The 19,916-nt window shown below is 38.6% G+C and overlaps 1 protein-coding gene across 10 annotated transcripts in view; it reads left to right on the top strand.

Annotated features, from left to right (window-relative positions):
* PKHD1 (PKHD1 ciliary IPT domain containing fibrocystin/polyductin) overlaps positions 1-19,916 on the top strand; it is a 640,097-nt gene that overhangs the window by 119,514 nt on the left and 500,667 nt on the right. For all 10 annotated transcript variants that reach the window (XR_011974315.1, XR_011974316.1, XM_072642432.1 and 7 more), the window contains 3 exons: positions 2,224-3,831; positions 5,465-5,608; positions 16,090-16,309. Coding sequence is in view for 8 of the 10 variants with exons in the window: in XM_072642432.1 (XP_072498533.1) it covers positions 2,224-3,831; positions 5,465-5,608; positions 16,090-16,309 (1,972 nt within the window). In the remaining 2 variants the exon portion in view is untranslated. The remainder of the gene's footprint in view (positions 1-2,223; positions 3,832-5,464; positions 5,609-16,089; positions 16,310-19,916) is intronic.

Raw genomic sequence — 19,916 nt, 5'->3', positions numbered from 1 at the left:
CCTGGTTTCTTTTATGATCCTCTTATTTATTTATTTAAAAGTATTATTCTTAGAAGAGGTCCATAGGCTTCACCTATGCCAAAGGTGCTGCCAAAGACTGTCAAAGAGCTCCATGACCCAAAAAAGGTTCTATATCCCTGCCTTAGACATACAGTCAGGAGATTAGGGTCATCTCCCCCCAGGCATTGATATTCGATTTTATGATCATTGAACTAATTGGACTTTTTGGTTTGCCTCCTGTGATGCATATGCTGTACCCAGTAGGGACTTTTTATTCTTTGTCTTTATTTTTCCAACACCTAGTAAGGGTCTTGCACATTACTATGTAGGCTCTTAGTAAAAGTTTATTGATTGGTTGCTTGTAGACATATCAAATAAATGAGCAAAATAAACTCAAAGATTTTTATAAAAGGGAGGTTCTTGGGTTTTCTTTTCCTTAATGAAAAATAATAGTGGTATTATCTAATGTCTAGGCTTCTTGAAGGGATATCAGGAAAAGTTCAGGAAGGATTCCATTTAGGCAGAGAAAGGAGCAAAAAGCAAGGAGACCCTACTGGGCCTAGCACAAACATTGTTGTTCCCTCATCTAATGGCTGAGAAACCTGAGACCCAGCAGAGACCAAGTGACTTGCCCAGAGCTACAGTTGGGAATCAAATCCAAGTCCTGGAGATCCAACTTCGGCGTTCCTTCTCCTAGACCACATTGTGCCTCTACTGTTTTCTCAGGATACAGACACATGACCTAGAAATATAAGGAAAAGGACAAGAAGATTATATAAATGAACATAGTTTTGAACCTACTGCTTTTCAACAAGAATATAGAAAGTCGTATGCCTCTGAGAATTCGCTGTACATTAAAAATAATAATAATTGATACCATTTATATGGAGTGTTAAGCTTTAAACACTTTAATATGTTCATAGGTTATTTGATCCTCACAACAACTTTGTGAAGCAGGTGCTCTTATTCACGCATTATCTCAATTTTACCAATGAGCAAAATGAGACTCAGACAGGGTTGGGGAATTTCTCAGGATTACACACTAGCAATTGTCTGAGGCAGGATTCAAACTCAGGTCTTCTTGACTTGTCCAAGGTCACACATTAGTAGGTTTTTGAGACAAGATTCAAATTTAGGTCTTCCTGATTTGCCTGGAGTCACATACTTGCAAGTTTCTGGGGTAGAATTTGAATTCGGGTCTTCTGGACTTCCTTAAGGGCAGCTAAGTGGTGTAGTAGATAGAATGCTGGGTCTGAAGTCAGGAAGTCTCATTTTTCTGAGTTCGAATCCCATCTCAGACGCTTTTCTTAGCTGTGTGACCCTGGACAAGTCACTTCACCCTGTTTGCCTCAGTTTCTTCATCTGTAAAATGAGCTGGAGAAGGAAATGGCAAACCTCTAGTGTTTTTGCAAAAAAAAAAAATCCCAAATGGGGTCACAAAGAGTTGGACATGGCTGAAATCATTGGACAGTTTCCTGACCCCAAGTCCAACACTCCACCCATTGTGCCACCATTAGTCACAAGGTGACCTTATTCTTTGTAAATTGGGAAACCCTGTTATAAAGCACCTCATTATACTGTTGGGTCAAATAGGATCATCAGTATACAGTTGGAAGGGACCTCAGAGGCCATCTAATCCAAACTCCTCATTTTATAGATGAGGAAACTGGGGCACAGGGAGTTTAATGATTTGCAGAGCTCACAAAGTAGTAAGGGTAGGATTTGAATCCAGGACCTCTAATTGCAGAGCCAGTGTTCTTTCCTCTGTACCATACCACCTTCTTAAACTCTGATTCAAATCTTCCTCACATATATAGTGATTTATAGAGAATTTTCTGGTTTTAACTCAGTCTCTGAGATAGTTGTTATATCTCTTGACAACATCATTATAAGGAGATTTTACTATTCCTCTAATTATGTTTTAGTCTGTGAAGAGTAGGCTGTGGGAGCGTGGCAAAAAGGACAGTATTGTGTAAGATATATTTTGCATGGTATGGATAAACTGATGATGTATGATAATGGAGAGAGTTTCTACGCTACCAGATCCTATCACAGGTTTATCCGAAAATACTTTAAACTTGAAGTGCAATTTAATGACTTTTTACTATACTTAATAAAATTTTTACCCTGTTTTATTATTTTGGTGTCTTAGGCACTAGTTTAGATTGCCCAGTTCCAAATATCTGTTGTTTCTGACTTGGTTTTCACTATCCATTCCTTTAGGTGGAACCACTCTTACTATCTCTGGAATTGGCTTCAGCAAGGATCCATCTCTAGTTTCAGTATCAGCAGGCAACCAGACCTGTAGCATTGTGAACTCAACTGAAGAGACCATCTGGTGTGAGATGTCATCAGCCCCTCAGTTGCCTGATACAGAGCCTCAAGCTGTCACAGTTCCCATAGAAATCTCAATTGGCAATATCTATGTCAGCCATGATCCCTCATTTGACTTGGGAAAGAAGGACTTTACCTTTACGTACCATACAGCTCTAACTCCTTTTGTGACTGCCATTCAAGGACAAATCAGAGGTGACATCATGGAGCTACAAGTGGAAGGAAATAACATATCTAAATCAATTGTCCTTCTGGGGGACAAGAAATGTGACCTCGAGCTACAATCTTTCAGTTTCAATAGAACTCAGTATTTTTGCTCCTTACTGCTAGCAAACATGGAAGCTGGCATTTATCCCATCCAGGTTTTCCGTAAGGATGTGGGATTTGCAAATATGTCTGCTGTGCCCCACAGTTTCACAGTGCCCCCTCAGATTACTGACATCATTCCCACCCATGGATCAGTGTGTGGAGGAACATTGCTTACTATAGTGGGTTTGGCTTTCAAGTCCAGAATGAGCTTAGCGCAGGTTGACCTCTCTGGAACTCATACGTGTGCCATCTGGAACTGGGATGACCACATTGTCCTCTGCCAGGTTAACCTTGTGGAGCCCCTCCCTAAATCATCACTTGCTCTGAATGTCACAATCACCGCTAATGGGATAAGCAGTGAGTGCCAAGGAAATTGTACATTCTATCTGCAGGAAGAGGTAACTCCCATTATGGACACACTGACCACCAGTGTGAGTGGAACTTTGACCACCATATTGATTGGTGGTCAGAAGTTAGCCACAGACACTGATGAGCTGGTGGTTTTGGTTGATGACCGTCTTTCTTGTGATATAACCTTCTATAATTCAACTCAGGTGGAATGTCAACTGAGTGGCTTGGGCCCTGGTCTACATCAGCTCTCTCTTCTGAATAAGAGAAGTGGCTTTGCTTGCCTACGCACCGTACCTCCATATTTCATTGTCACTCCTCAGGTGTTTGGGTATCACCCTCAGAATTTCAGCGTCAATGGTGGAGGCCTCTTGACCATAGAAGGCACAACACTAAGAGGAAATAACACAACTTCAGTCTTGGTAGGGCACCAACCCTGCCTAACTGTGAATATTAGTCCTGTACTCATCCAGTGTATTGTTCCCCCAAACAATGGGACAGTTATCTTGAAAATAGAAGTAGATGGGAACTTATATGATGTAGGGATGATTGGTTACAGCGATGCTTTCACCCCAGCATTACTTTTCATTCTTCAAACTGATGGATTGATCGTAACCATCATGGTGGACCGAACCACTGGTGCTAAGAACATGAAGATCTTTATTGGGGCATCACTGTGTGTAGGCATCTTGGGTAACCATACAATTTTACAATGTTCAGTTCCTCCGCTTCCTGCTGGGCAATATCAAGTCAAAGGTCATGACCATCTCAGAGGTTGGGCTTCATCGACACTGGTATTCACCTCTGAAGTTACCATTACATCAATCTACAGTAACTTTGGTAAGTCAAATAAATACCATAAAACTCTATCTCTGTGAGTGGGTTAATCATGATAGTGGAGGTTAAATGATTTCCATGTGTAGCTTCCAGTGGGTAGATAATTAACACCAATCTGAAAGATGAGAGAAGAGGGAGATGGGAAGATTGAAAAGTGATTGGGTTTGTTATTTCCCCAATTTCTTCCCCAGAGTTCTCTTTATGATGTTGAATTTATGACTATCTTTGATTGGTTTTTTATAGAAGGGACTGCATTTTTAGAGTGCATGCTCTATAAACATGTGATTGTATTTTAATTTCCCAGATTAATCTGATTTAATTTCTTTAAAAAAAACCCAAAGTACTGTAATTTACAGGAACTCATTACTTTATTATTTAAATAGACTATAATAACTTGTACCCATTTTCCCCCTCAGGATCATGTAATATGCATGACTATATTATGTATATATTAAATATAATAATATTCTCATTATATAATATTTATTTTAATCCCACAATATGGAGGAAGATGAGATCAAATTGCTATAATTCCTATGGTATTGAATGTACATTCCTCTTCATCTTAGTTTAGTTATTCTGAAGTACTTTCTTCATTTCTTTGCCATGTTGGTTTTTGATTCTTCTTTTCTCTTGTAGCCAAAAAGATGCTTACTTTAAACAGAATCCAAAGGCTTTAAAAATGATTGAGAGGATGCAGAGTACAGTTGTAGCTAAAGAAGACAATTCTAATACCTTTAGGCCTGAACAGAGCCATTTTCTATACAGATGACTCTGTAGTATGGCATGTTGCCAATGCCAGTCCCAGCTTTGCCTCTGATTAGCTGTAGCTTAATTTCTTTAGGTCTCAGGTTCCTTATCTGTGAAATGAAAGACTTAACATTCTCTAATATTCTATGATTTTGTGTTGGTAGAATTGTTATTGTCATTTTTTTCAGTCACATTAGACTCTTCGTGACCCTATCTGGGGCTTTCTTTGTAGAAATACTAGAGTGGTTTGCCATTTCCTTCTCCAGCTCATTTTACAGATGAGGAAACTGAGGCAAACAAGGTTAAGTGACTTGCCCAGGATCATACAGCTAGTAAGTGACTGAGGACAGATTTGAACTCAGGAAGATGAGTCTTCCTAACTCCATTCCTGGCACTCTATCTACTTTGCCACCTAGTTGTCCAGTAGTTTGCTATTTCCTTCTCCAGTGGATTAAGACAAACCAAGGTGAAGTGACTTGTCCAGGGTCACATACAGCTGGTAAGTGTCTGAGACCAAATTTGAATTCATGCCTTCCTTATTCTAGGCCTAGTACTCTATCCACTGAGCTACTCAGTTGCAAAATAGGAAGTATAAAATGGAATGTTCTGTCATTCATACTGTGGAATAATGAGAAAAATACTAGATTTAGAATCAGAGGATGTGTTTGAATCCTAGCACTGTTACTCATTAGTGTGTGACCTTAGACAAGACAATTGATCTGTCAGGGAATCTAGAATGAATGGGTTACTGTGGGTTCTTCAGTGAGGATACTGGGAGAAACCTATGTGTTCAGAAAGCAATGGTTTGGGTTTTGACTTATATAAGGAAAAAGAGATGTGGATAGTAGCCTTGGCTGTTGACTAAGGGTAATTCTTCTCTTTAAAGGCTGTCTGGATGGAAGACTACTCCATGTACATGGAGGTGGATTTTCTCCAGGGAACATATCTGCTGCTGTCTGTGGTGTCCCCTGCCAGATCTTAGACAATGCTACAGTGACCTACTTCAGGTGCTTGGTGCTGCCACTGAATGGTCAGTAAAAATGAAATTTTCCATATATGTAGTGCTGGGATTATTGAGGGGCAATATGGTATAGTTGAAAGAATCTTTCAGAGTAGTATAAAATTAAAGTGAAAGAAAATACTTAATATTTAACACTAAGCTTTATAAGGAAGCCCTTCTATCACTGTGTATCTCAGTGCAAAAACTAAGCTGATATAAAGAGGACATACAGTATTTTATTTTATTTTATTTAATAGGACATATGGTATTTTAGGGGGGATTTAGGAAAGTTAAAATCTTCATGCCTAGGGCTGTCTAATTAATAAAGAGGTCATTCCCTGCCCCTCCCCACCCAAAAAAATCCTTTACCTGCAGTCAAAAGACATGGGGTCAATTTTCAGGAATCAAGGACTATGTATATCACCATGGGCATGATATTTTACTTCTCTGAGTCTCTGTTTCCTCATCTATAAAATGGGAGTGAACTAGGTACTCTTTGAAGGCCTTTCCTGCTCAGAAGTTGTGTAATTCTATTTCATTTAGTCAACGTTCCTTTTTTTTTGTTTGTTTGTTAGCAATTTAGGGGAAGACCACTCAACCCATCTGAAATTCAGTTTTTAACTTTTGAAAATTCTCATTCAAATACAGACTAACCCATTTAATATTGGCTCTGTGGAAATTGTTGTGGAGTTCATAGTACAACTTAAAGACAAACAAATCAACCAGTCACTAGACCCTGTTTACTAGACTGTAGTTTAGTGAAAAAAATGTTCTAGGTTTTATGGATTGTTTTTGCATGGAAGGCTACCACAGAAGGACCCAACACTGTTCCTAGCCCCGCTCTGCCATTACAGTGAAACTGATGATTGCTAAGGTGGACAGTCTGCCGCTGCCTTAGTGCAGTACAGGATGGTGCCAAGGCAGAGATAACAGCTCCTGAATATTGACTATTGGCTGTCCCTGCTTGATCACATCCCTGATTCTTGTTGTAATTAGAACAGCAGCTCCCTTTGCCAGCTAACATTGCCTCCTGATTCGGAAATTACCAGGTAATTAACAGACTTCATCTTTAGGGATCCATCATCTCTGTCACCTTTTAGAGGTGCAACAGGCTTTGGATAAGTCCTTTTGGTGGGGAAAAATATAGCTTTGCTATTCATTGGGCTGACTGGCAAATTGCGTGGTAATTACACATCGTGCTTCAAGGAAAGTCCAGACCTAATTACTGCCTAAACTGCCCGACGAGCTTAGCCAGATGATTATCTTGTTTGCATAATCACAGATCAAGGAGCTATCTAGGCATTTAACAACAAAGTTTACTAGATTTCCTTTCTATGGAGATCTTTCAGCATCCAGGTCCAACTGGGGTATGTGGCTACAATGGGAATATTAGATTCACCAAGGGATGCAGGTGAGATTTCAGTTAAGCAGATTCAGATTTTTAATGGGAGTCAGAGGCAGACAGAGAGGAGCAGAGTAGGGAGGGGAGAAAAGAAGAGGGAGACAAGAGATAATGGGATGGGAGAGAGGGGCAGAGAGGAAGAGGAAAGAAAGGGAATGAAAGAGAGAGTGGGTGAGGGAGAGATACACAGAGATGAAGGAGAGACAGAAAGAGAGTAAGAGAGAGGGAGAAAGAGGAAGGAGAAAAGGAAAGGGAGAGATGAGATAGGGAGAAGGAGAATAATAGGGAGAAAGTGGGAGGGAGACAAAGATAGGGAAGGAGAGAGGGAAAGGAAGGAGAGAAGGAACAGGGTAGGAAGAAGGGAGAGGAAGGATGGAGGAGAGAGGAAAAGAGGAAAGATTAGGGAGAGGAGAGTGAGGCAGGAGAGGTGAGAGATGGGGAGAGAAGAAGGAAAAGAGGAGAGTGTGTATTAAAAAGTTTTTACTGTGCTGGTTTAGAGAAGAGTATAATATATTTTGATTAAGCCTCTTGAAATGATGAGGTAGGTTCCTAATGCTTTTGAATACATAAGAAAAACTTAAGCTGGAAAGGTGACTAATTCACCTATGATTCTGCAATGAGCCATTTGGTGGATCCAGGCAAGGAAGACATATATAAAGCAATAAATGCCATTTCCATAGGGCTTCATTCTTTACAATGGGTTTACCTAAAAATATAGAACAAAATAAAATCCTATGAGGTAGATAGCAAAGGTACTGTCATCCCATTTTACAGATGAGGAAACGGAGAGTTTAAATGGTCGGCTCAAACTCCAAACAGGTAGTCATTACCAGAGCTCAACCCAAACCTTTTGGATCAAAGTCTTTTTCTATTATACTCTTTGGGTGCCTAAACCATGACTGATAACTCTACCCTACATTTAGGAAAAGGAGGAGAGGAGGAATTTTCATCATGTAGTACTTAACATGAATAAGCAGCAGTAAAAATGAAAGAATTACCGCATTTCAGAGTTGGAAAGGAACTCAAAGGATTTTGTTCAATTGCTTGTTAAATAGTTTTTCACTTGGGTCCAACTTTTTGCGACTGCATTTAGGGTTTTCTTGGCAAAGATACTGGAGTCGTTATGTTCTTCTTTATCTCATTTTAAGATGAGAAACTAAGGCAAAGAGGGTGAAATGACGTGTCCAGGGTCACACAGCTAGTAAGTGTCTGAGGCTGGATTTGAACTCAGGTCTTCCAGACTCCAAGCCCAGCACACTGTTCTGTGCTACCTAGTTCTTCAACCCTGCTACATCTCTAATGAGTGAGTGGTCATCCACTTCAAAAGAATTCTTGTGATGGGAAATGTGCTGCTGAACTGACCATTTTCCCCTTTTGACAACTAACTATTAAAAAGTGTTTCATTATAAAATCAGTTGCCAATTGTCTGCTTTTACCTATTGCTTCTGATTCTGCCTACTTCAGTCATTAAATAGAACAAGGCTGATTTCTCTTCCATATGTAAAATATCTGAATGGAATCTTCTAGTCTCCTAATTCTATTTTTCTCCTAAACATCCCTGCATCCTTCAGAAGATCCTTATTTGATTTCTAGTTCACTAATTATACTTGTCATCTTGTTCCCCAGTGGATTAATTTCTTGAAAACTGGGAATCCAAATGTAAATTGACATTCCAGATGTGACCTGATGAAGACAGACCACAGCAGGACTACGGACACCCTTGTTCTAGACACTATATTCCTCTTCATGCCTCTTAAAACTGCATTAACTTCCGTGGTTATTCTATGTACTGTTGATTGAATTTTCAGTGAACTAAACCTCGTCTCTTGAATGTTTTTCACACCTTACCTTCTCATACAATTGAATTTTCGAACCCAAATTTATCACTTTATCTTTTTTCTTTATTAAAGTATCTTTAAAATATTTTCTTTATTAAAGTATCTTTATTAAATGTGTCTTTTTAGATCCAGTCCATTCTTTTAGTCTGCTCTCTCTGGATCATGATTCCATCCTTCAACATCTCTCTCTAATTGTTACCCCTAGATGTTATACTTCAAGAGATTTGGGAGTAGTTCTTCCCACAAGGTAGTTCTCAGGCCAACCACACCTTCTCATCCTGTGCATTCTGTTTCCATGTCCTCTCATGAGTGCTCCACGGAGGATGCCAATTTCAAGACTTTCTTGTTTTGTTTTGTTTGTCTTTAACTTTCTGTGAAGCACTAAGTCTATCATCCATTTTGCTCTCACCATATGACTAATTCATTTCCTTTTCCACATTATACATTTTCTGGATAACTTTCATGTTAGTTTTTCCATGCAAATCATTTTCAGTAATATGCTGCCCACCATCTCTTTCAATGTTTTTTGGAGTCACCTACAATTTTTTACAGTTCTGGTCTTCTATGATTGACAGCCACGTATCAGCAGCAGCAGAATATTAGTGTTAAAAAGATGAATTTTTATTTGACTCAGGTAGTAGCTTGGTGTTATTTGAAGGAGTTTTATTTTAACTAGAATGAAAAAGAAAAATGAATTAGGTTTTCCAGGTTAGGTGAATTGCGGCACTTAAGAAATCTACAGTTTCCAACACTGAAAAAATTAAGGATATGCTCACATCAGAAATTTGATTTTAGAGCAGGACCAATGCATTCCAGGAAGTTCAGATAACACTGGTGGCAGTTCAGAATCAGTGGAATTAGGTAAAGAAATGGAAATAGCAATTCTTAAAATAGCCACAAGGTGACAGTAAGTACACACAAATTATGCAGGAGCCTGGCAGTTTAAGATAATTTAGCTTGATCTAGAAAAAAAGAAGGCAAAGAAAGAAGTCAACAAATAAAGAAAAAGGAAAATAAAGGAGAAAGACAAGAAGAAAAGATTAAGGAAAAAAAGAAGGAAAAATAAGACAGAGAAAAAAGGAAGAGAAGGAAGAAAAGGCAGGAAGAAAAGGAAAGAAGGAAGGAAAAAAGGAGGGGGAAAGAAAGAAAAGGATAAAAAAAGGAGGGAAACAAGGAAAGAAAGAAAAGATAGAGGAAAAAAATAAAGAGAAAAAGGTAGTTAGTTCTACAATTTTTATAGAAAAAGGAAGTTGAATGTTCATCTGCCCCACTCCCTTAACTTACTATGTTATCACATAACAACCGTCTGATGAAAATCTGTTGTATTTTTTTAAACATCCTCAGCAAAGGAAGTTCCACAACTTTCCTCACTAAATTGAACAAATATTTAAAGATGATCACTGTTGCAAAACCCTTTCTTCTGTTTAATTTGAATCTCTGCTGCTGCACAGTTCACTTTCATCCAGGCTCTGGTAAAGATAGAATACAATGATATGATGGAAAGATAATTTATTATGAGGTGAGATGATCTGAGTTCAGACCCTGCCTCTGATGATATATCTGTGTGACCTTGGTCAAATCATTTAATATATCTTGGTCTCAGTTTTTTTCACCTGCAAAAAAGAGATGGCAGCCCCAGATCAAGGGTCTGTAATATGGTATCAAAAATATTTTGATAATTGTATTTCAGTATTATTCGTTTCTTTGTCATCATTTGCATTTTATTTTATGCATTTTAAAACTATTCTGAGAAGTGATATTAAGTTTTCATCAGGTTGCCAAAGAGGGTCACGATGCAAAAAAAAAAAAAAAGTGTAAGAATCCTTGCATTAGGTGATTTCTTCCAGCTTTATAATTTTGTGGATTCCTGAATATCTTGTATGGGTTTAGAAACTGATCTAAAAGACATCTAAGCCCTAAAACAAAAACAAAATAAAAACAAACATAAACAACCCCAGCTAGATTTGAAATGGGAAGATCTGGATACAAATGCTCCTTTTGTTTCTTACTTACTATGTAAGTCTGAGCAGGTCATTTAACCTCTTTCCACTTCCAGGTCCTCATTTGTAAAATGAATGGGTTGAACTAAGTGATCTCCTGAGGTTGATTAACATTCTAAAACCATGATCTGGATTCTTTGTTTTTAGTCTCCTTCCTCCTGAACTTTTATTAGTTTTAACAGCTAGGCTTGGACCTGAATTCAAATCCAGCCTTAGATGTTTACTAGCTCTGTGACCCTGTGGGCAAGTCCCTTCGCTGCTGTCTGCCTCAGTTTACTCATAAAATGCCTATAAGAATAGTACTTACCTCCCAGGGTTGTTGTGAGGATCAAATGAGATAGTCCTCTGAATGTGCTTTGCAAACATCAAAGTGTTATATTAATGATAGCTGTTATTATTAGTGTTATGTCAATAAAATGGAGCAGCTTCTCATAAGACTGAGTCTATAAAAGTGAAAAAAGAAGAGATAATATGTAATTATTTGGCTGGTTTACCCTGAGAGAAACCACATTATTTAGGACAAATTTATTGGCGGGATGCACTGCCCATCTATACTGATAGCAATTAGATAATTTCTATATCACGTTTTTTCATTTTGTCCCATGTAGACACAACATTATTGGTTTTGCTGATTTTTTGTACCAAAGAGAAAACAATAAACTCTTGAAGTATTTTCAGCCTGTATCAACTCTTAGCATAATCACTTATTTCCTTTAGTTTATTGCCTCCTGTGTGAATTTGTGCTTCCCTTTATTTGTCTTAGAACTCCTTCTTTAATCCTCAAGAGAAAATACTTTATTCCAGTATGTTTTCAATAATTATGCCTTACATTTGTCTCACTCCCAACTTTTCTTTTGGTATCTTTTGTTTTTACATCAACCTTTATTTCTGATGATATCCCTCCAGCTTCTCTACTTGGAGACCCATCCCTTGTATCAAAGAATAAAAAAAAAAAAGAAAAAAACATAGTTCAGCAAACCCAACCAAATACATTAGCCATCTCTGGCTGCATTTGAAATATTCCACTCTTGTGGCACCCCCAGTTTTGCAAAGAAAGGAGGGAGGTGCATTTTCAACTTTTCTTGGGAACCAGAATTAGTTCTTATAATTACACAACATCTAGTTTCTGTTGTTATTGTTCATTCCTTTGACATTGGCTTAGTCATTGTGTATACTCCTTTGTCCTGGTTTGCTTACTTTAACCTGAATTAGTTCACATTTCTTCCCATTTGACTTCCATGTTCATCAGTTCTTATGGTTCAACACTTTCCATTACATTCGTCTACCACAATTTGTTTAGCCATTCCCAATTGATTAGAACTCCCAACTTTTCAAAAAACTTTCCCATTTATGATCTCATTTTATCCTCACAATCCTGTGGAAAGGAAAGAATTATCATTCCCACTTGGTGGCTGAAGAAAGTAAGATATAGAGAAAGGTGGAAGGGATTAAGGTCAAACAGGTTTTTAGTAGAAGAGTTGGGAGGAGAGCCCAAATCGCCTGCCTCCTAGAACCATGTGTTTTCTATTAGGCCACCCTACCAGTCTCTGCTGGCTTCATTACCTACCTTTCAGAGTTTTATAGACTTTGATTTTATAGCCCTTTTCAAACTTTGTTTCTTAACTAAAGAACCTCAATCTTTTTTTTTAGTGTGTCTTCATATAAAATTGTCTTCATCTCCCTGCTTGTTATAGTTATCCTGAAGTAATTTTGTCTAGCCCTTTTTCATAGATACGGGATGGCACGGTGGATTGAAGTTAGATAGGCTTAAATGCCACCACCTGATATGAACTGTGTGGCTTCTCTGAAGCTTAGCTTAATCTTTAAAACATGACTGTTAGTACTGGTAGTAACTACTCAATGGGGTTTGTTTTGAGAATCAAGAAAAATAATGTATTTAAAGTGTTTTACAAACTTTAAAGCACTGTAAACATGGCAGTTCTAAGCACACAATAATAAAATCCTAGAACATCATGGTTGGAAGAACCTCCAGAAGTCCTCTCTTGTTGTTCAGTCATGTCTGAGTCTTTGTGACCCCATCTGGGTGTTTTGCCATTTCCTTCTCTAGCTCATTTTATAGATGAGGAAGCTGAGGCAAACAAGGTTAAATGACTTACCCAGGGTCACACGGCTAGTAAGTGTCTGAGGTCAGATTTGAACTCAAGAAGATGAGTCTTCCTGATTCCAGGCCTTGACACTCTATCCACTGTGTCAACCTAGCTGCCCATAGGATTCCTAACAAATGACTATTCAGGCTGTGCTTGAATACTTTTAGAGATGGAGAACTCACTATCTATCAAGGTAGTACTTTAAACTTTTAGATAACTTTAATTATTAGGAAGCTCTTTGTCCTATGGAATGTTATGAAATCTGTGTTTTGTAACTTTCATCCAGTTTCAGGGACTTACTGTGACAAAGCTGTTCCTTCTTCCATGTTGTAGTTTTTTAAATACTTGAAGAGAGCTATCATGTATTCCCTAAGTCTCCTTAGGTCCAAACAACTACAGTTCTTTTGTGGTATAGTGAAAAGTGTATTGGATCTAGAGTCAGGGGAACCTGGGATTCAGATTGTACCTTCGACATTAGCTATATAACCCTGTAAGTCTGTACAAAGGGTAATAATACTTAAGGAAAAGGGTAATCAATATCTATCTCTCAGAATTGATGTGAGGGTCAAATGTGGTGTAGGGGAAAAGTGCTTTGTAAACTTTCAGTTCTATATACATTTTTTAGCTACTATTATTGTTACTTTAGTATGATGTACTTTCAAAAAGCTACCTCACCTTCCCCGACTATTTTCTAACTTGACAATATCATTCTCAAAGCTTGGTGCCCAGTTCTTGTTGTGCAGTCTTTTCAGCTGTGTCTGATTCTTTCTGACCCCACTGGAGCAGTTTGCCCATTTCCTTTTCTAGCTCATTTTACAGATGAGGAAACTGACACAGACAAGGTTGAGTGATTACACAGGATTACACAGCAAGTAAGTGTCTAAGGTCAGATTAAATTTAGGAAGATGAGTGTTCTTGACTCCAGAACTGGCACTCTATCCACTGTGCCGCCCAGATGCCTTTTGATGCCCAGAACTGATCACAACATTTTAAATGTGCTTGGTAGAGGGGCTTCTACCTCATTCTGGAGAGTGTTTGCCTCAATTCATTCAGCATAAGATCCTATGAGAGTTTTGGCTTCCATGTTGAGCAGTTGATACAATATTGAATATCTAATCCCCTAGGACTCCCACTTTTTTTTTTTTTTTACAAAAACTTATTGTCTGGCCACAGCCCACCCGATAACCCACCCTATTGTATATTCATGCAGTTATATTTTTGAATACAACTGTAGGATTTACCTTGTTTCTTAATATGCATCAAATAATGTATCAAATTTATATAACATAATGTCCCAGTGTTCTAACTTGATTTTGTCATGCAATACACTAGCTATCCCTTCTAGTTTCATTTCAGCCACAAATTGGATAAGTATACCATTTATTTCTTTATCTAAGTTATTGATGAAAATTTTGACAGAATACAGATAAGTACAGATTTCTCATGCACTCTATTAGCTTCCTCCCTCCAGGTTGACATCAATGCATCAATCACTATGCTTTGTGTCTGGTCTTTCAACCAGTTTGAAATCCACCCAACTATATTGTCATGTATTTGAGTATGTGGACCCCTTCATGAGATCAAAATATTTTGTGAACCCTTACATGATATCAGTTGTACTGATTGTATCTGTGGTTTAAGAAAAATAGATGATTGGATATGGACTTCCTGAAATAACTCCCTTGTCCCTCTATTTATCCCTCTTCCCTTACATCCCCCAGCAGTATGCCATCTTAAACTGGGGAACTAATGATATGCCCTACATTTGTCCATTTTATTCATGAGGTTATTGTGAGACTGTCAAATGTCTTGCTAAAATCCAGCTATGCTATGTCCCCAACATTCCCCTAATCTATGAGACCAACATAAAGGAGATGAGGTTAACTTGGCATGACCCATTCTTGATGAGTTCATTTCCTCTCTTAGTGATCACTGTTTCTTTTTCTAAATATTCATAAGAGGATCCTTTGATAATGTTACAAAAATTTGCAGGATTTAAGTCAAGCTCTCTGGGCTGTAATTCAATGAATCTCTATTTTTTTTTGTCATATTGAAAATCAAGGCAGCATTTCCTTGTGTCTAATCCAAAGAATTGCTTTGCTATAAGGGAGACTTTAAATAATTGGATAAGATGCTTACTTTGGGTAACTTTGGGACCTGGACAACGATAAAAAATGAAGCTTAGCCATGATTGATCAATAAATTATTGAATGTTAGTGACTGGGGTGTCTTGGGTATGTGGGGATCATGACAATCCTCTGGGAAATACATACTCATGGGGTGCAGTTTGCTGTTGGTCCTTTGTCCGCAGTACTCGTTGTGTGCAAAATTCTATAGTAATAGTCATTGTCTTGCCAAAAACTGGTAGGTAGGACCATGGCTCATATGTCTTCCTCATGTTTATGCTTTCCTCTCCCTTTTGACACAAAAAACATCGTTGAAATCTGCCCCCTCACCCTCACGGGTGAAGAAGATTCAGGATTGTATCATTACTGTTTTACTTCCCCCTTACTTGATAACTAGACAAAGTTGCGGTTATGGCAGATTCTTAATTTTCTTTGACTCCTGTCTCTAAAGTTATCAGATCATAGACTCATAAGAGCATGGATTCAGAATTGTTAGGATTGGTCCTGTTGTTGCAAGTCTCTCCCCACTCTGATCCATTCTCCACCCAGTTGCCAAAGTGTAAGGCATATCTTAGTCTAGGCATATCACAACTCCTTCTCCTTTTCCCAGTCTTACCCAATAAATTCCAGTGGCCCCCTGTCACCTCTAGAATAAAGTACAAAGTCTTTTGCCTGGTTTTTAGAGGTCTTTACAATCTGATTCCTTCCTGTCTTTCCAATTTTCTTATACTTTAGTCCCCTGCACAGAAATATTAAACTATACTAGGCAATATGATGTTCCTAAAAGATATTTCCCATCTTCCTTTCCTTCCTTCCTTCTTTCCTTCCTTCCTTCCTTCCTTCCTTCCTTCCTTCCTTCCTTCCTTCCTTCCTTCCTTCCTTCCTTCCTTCCTTCCTTCCTTCCTTCCTTCCTTCCTTCCCCCTATTTCCATAATGGTCAAGGGAGTTTAGCAATGGTAAAAGTTTTTATATATCAAAATGAATCTGAAGTTTCAATTTAGCTCTCTTGGTATTTTTTTGTCCACTCTCCCCTGCAGCCTCCTTGGCTTTTCTGTGCAACCTAAGGCCCTTGGAGGAAAACTGTGAAGCCACCAATGCTACCTACATCCAGTGTGAATTGACTGTCACCATGGGGACCAACCGTCTGTTTAGATCTTGGTCTTTCATCTACATGTGCGAAGAAAGTCCTTGGTGTACCTTAAATCTGGATCATCAGGTAGACTCATCCCTGGGAGTATTCTCTGGACTTTTCATGAGGTAATAATCTCTCTCTCTCTCTCTCTCTCTCTCTCTCTCTCTCTCTCTCTCTCTCTCTCTCTGTCTCTCTGTCTCTCTGTCTCTCTGTCTCTCTCTCTCTGTCTCTCTGTCTCTCTCTCTCTCTCTGTCTCTCTCTCTGTCTCTCTCTCTCTCTTTCTCTCTCTCTCCCCCTCCTCTCTCTCTCCCTCCATCACTCCCTCCCTCCCTTCCTCTTTTTTTCATTATGCCATCAGTGGGAATTACGAATTACATGGTAGGAGGATAACCTCAGATGTTTCAGTATCCCAGATCCAGTGGGTACCTGAGTGGTCCATGTTTCAGATGGGGGCATTCCATTGTATATTCCACCCAGCCTGGATATCAAAGCATCTCCTGTCTTTTTCAAGTGTTCAGGAGAACATCTGAAAAATCTACCCAGTAAACAGTCTGCTTTGTTCTCTCTTAGATTTTAATATTTATCTTCCTATCCAAAGCAACATCTGGTGAATGCCAATGGGGAAAAAGATTAGACATTATGAAAAACAGAAGGGTTCCCCCCCCCCCTTTTCCCGTTTCTTTCTTTCCAAACAGATTCATGCATTTTTTTAAAAACAAAAAGTCACAGAGAAATCCAGCAGATTGTACAGTGTTTATTCAAAGGAAGGGAGAAGCACAGACAAAATTACTGTAGATTTAGGATTTGGAAACCATAAGCTTATATGGATTTACTTTTTTTTTAACCTCTAAAGAGCAAATAAGTGACTGAAACTTCCCAGGTTCTCTCTTTAAGTTCATTTTCTCCTCAAACAAGTGGAGAAAGCAGCAAGACAACAAACATAGGGTGCTCTGAGATTGCCTTGGCTTTTAGAAGAAAAAAAAGATCATTTTTAACTCCTTTTTCAGACACTACCATGTTTCAAAGCTGTGTTCTCTCTCCCCCCTTCTCTCTGTTTCTCTTTCCCTCTTTCTCTCTCTGTCTCTGTCTCTGTCTCTGTCTCTCTCTCTCTCATATGATGCTGCATCCTTTTCTGTTCCCTATGACCTTTAGGTATAAGCTACTCTTTTGCCTACCTAGCTGGAATGGCCCTCTTTGATCATTTAATGGAGCTTTTATTTACAATTTAGAAAATGAAATCAAAACAGAACAAACCATGCAAATCAGATTGAATCAAAGAGAAAAATAACCATTATATTTGAGGAGCCTCACTTCATGCTCTAGAACAATCTAGGTTCTGTGGGAAGTCATTCTTTTAATAAAATGTAAAGTCTTTTACAACTACAAGTTGCAATAATACCTGGGAAAATTGAAGCTGCTAGGTGGTGCAATGGATGTAATGCCAACCCTGGAGTCAGGAGGACCTGAGTTTAAATCTGGTCTAGGACATTTAATAGCTGTGTGACCTTTTTTTTACCTCAGTTTCCTCATCTATACAATGATCTAGACAAGGAAATGGCAAGCCACTCTAGTATCTTTGCCAAGTAAACCCCAAATGACATCACTAAGAGTTGGACATGACTGAAATGACTCAACAATGACAAAAACCATGCCACCTTGGCTTATTCTCTTGCCTGTTTTAAGAATGCTACTTCAATTTTTGAAGTGAAGTTAGGTCTGTTTATTTACTTGGGATTACAGTTAAGAACCTATCTTTTTAACGACTTTATGGTAGGGAGTGGCTACAAAAACACACTTACTTAGTAGTAAAGGAACTTTAGTAATAAGCAGTTTATCTAAAAGAAATAGCTTTCATTTATATACGGTTTTAAAGTGGAAAGAGTGCCAGGCTTAGAGTTAGGAAGACTCATCTTCCTGACTTCAAATCTACCTCAGGTATTTACTAGCTGTGTCGCCCTGGGTAAGTCACTTAACCCTGTTTGCCTCAGTTTCTTCATCTGTAAAATGATCTGGAGAAGGAAATGGCAAACCACTCCAGGATCTGTGCTAAGAAAATCCCAAATGGGGTCACAAATAGTCAGACACAACTAAACAACAACATAAAACTCCTAGAATCATTTGTGCTAAACCCATCAATAAGTATTGCCTCCCTTTGTATAAGTGCCATCTTCTAATTCAATAAGCTTGTATTTGTATTTGATTTTCTATATAGATGTTGTTTACCACAAGCAAGCTTCTTGAGGTCAAGGACTATTATGTGTGTGTGTTTGTGTGTGTGTGTGTGTGTGTGTGTGTGTGCGTGCGTGTGTATCTGTGTACATGAGCACGCCCCTTTGTCCCTATCACCTAGCGCAGCATCTGGCATAAAGTGGTGCTCAATAAATGCTTGTGGAATTGAATTGAATTGAATCTGCTAATGCTTTTAATATTCCTTCACCTTCTTATGGTGAACAAGCTGTGAGTCTCCATCTCCACCTGAGTTACAGCATAGTAGAATACAGTAAATTTCTTTAGGGTTTCCTGAAGTGATTAATAATTTTCATTAGTCTTGATATCTAATTCCCTTTAGGTTCTGACTTAAGTGTGTGGACATCTGCTTCCTTTCATGGCTGTTTTAACTCATTTCAGTGGTATTATTTAAGTGTTGTTCATGGCTAAAATGGTAGAACTAGAAAAGACCATAGAGATTATTTAGACCAAGGGTGGGGAACCTGTGGACTCAAGCCTCCATGTGACCCTCTAGGTCCTCAAGTGCAGCCTTTTGACTGAATCCAAACTTCATAGAGCTGTCACAGAGGTTTGAATTCAGTCAAAGGGCCACACTTGAGTACCTAGAGAGCCACATGTGGCCTCGAGGCCACAGGTTCCTCACTTCTAATTTATAATGCCCCAATATTACAGATGAGGAAAATGAGACTTAGAGAAATTATGGTTATGCAACTAGATTGTTGCAAAACAGAAATAGAACCCAAGTTCTCTGACTCAATCTAGTGTTGTTTTCTTGCACCGTTTTTCTATCTGCTGATAGAGAACTTATTTTGGTTTCCTTTAGAGTAAAAAAAAAAACTTCATTTGTTTGGGAGAGATTTGGGACTATATTTTTATTTGGGTACATTAGTTGGACTGTCCTAAAGCATGCCAATTAGAGTCATAGATTATTTATTAGTCTAGAAGGATACTTGGAAATTAACTGATGTAAAGCTCTCATTTTATATGGAATCCATGACCCGGGGTTCTCCGAGGCCTGAGTCTCCATAGAATGTATCCAGTCTTATAGATTGTGTCAAAAGGTCAGTTATCAATTTTGGTTCATTATTACCTCTCCAGACTATTCTGTGAAATGCTTAAATATAGCTTACGGATGGCTTGTGTCTAAGTTTCCACAAATATAACTGGCTTCCCAGCTCCCATACCAGCACTCAAGGGAACAAATATGTTTCAAGTAGAGGATGGTTTTTATTTTACCCCTCTCCTACCCCTTTCCTTAACCCCTCGAAAGTGAAAAAGGCTAAAAGGGATCTTAAAAAGAGGCAGAAAATACCATAAGCCCATAAACATAATAGATCTTCAGAAGGGAATAAAAGTGGAGGCTACCAGAGGAGGAGCATCTTGGCACCAGAGCAACCAGACTCTCGTGTGTGTGTGTGTGTGTGTGTGTGTGTGTGTGTGTGCACACGCACGAATGAAGGTGGAAACTGTAGGTGTCCAGAGATTTCCTTCTCTTCCCTCCTC

The sequence above is a fragment of the Notamacropus eugenii genome, chromosome 2 (assembly GCF_028372415.1).
Source record: "Notamacropus eugenii isolate mMacEug1 chromosome 2, mMacEug1.pri_v2, whole genome shotgun sequence".
NCBI lineage: Eukaryota > Metazoa > Chordata > Mammalia > Diprotodontia > Macropodidae > Notamacropus > Notamacropus eugenii.
This window is presented reverse-complemented; position numbering and strand designations above follow the sequence as displayed.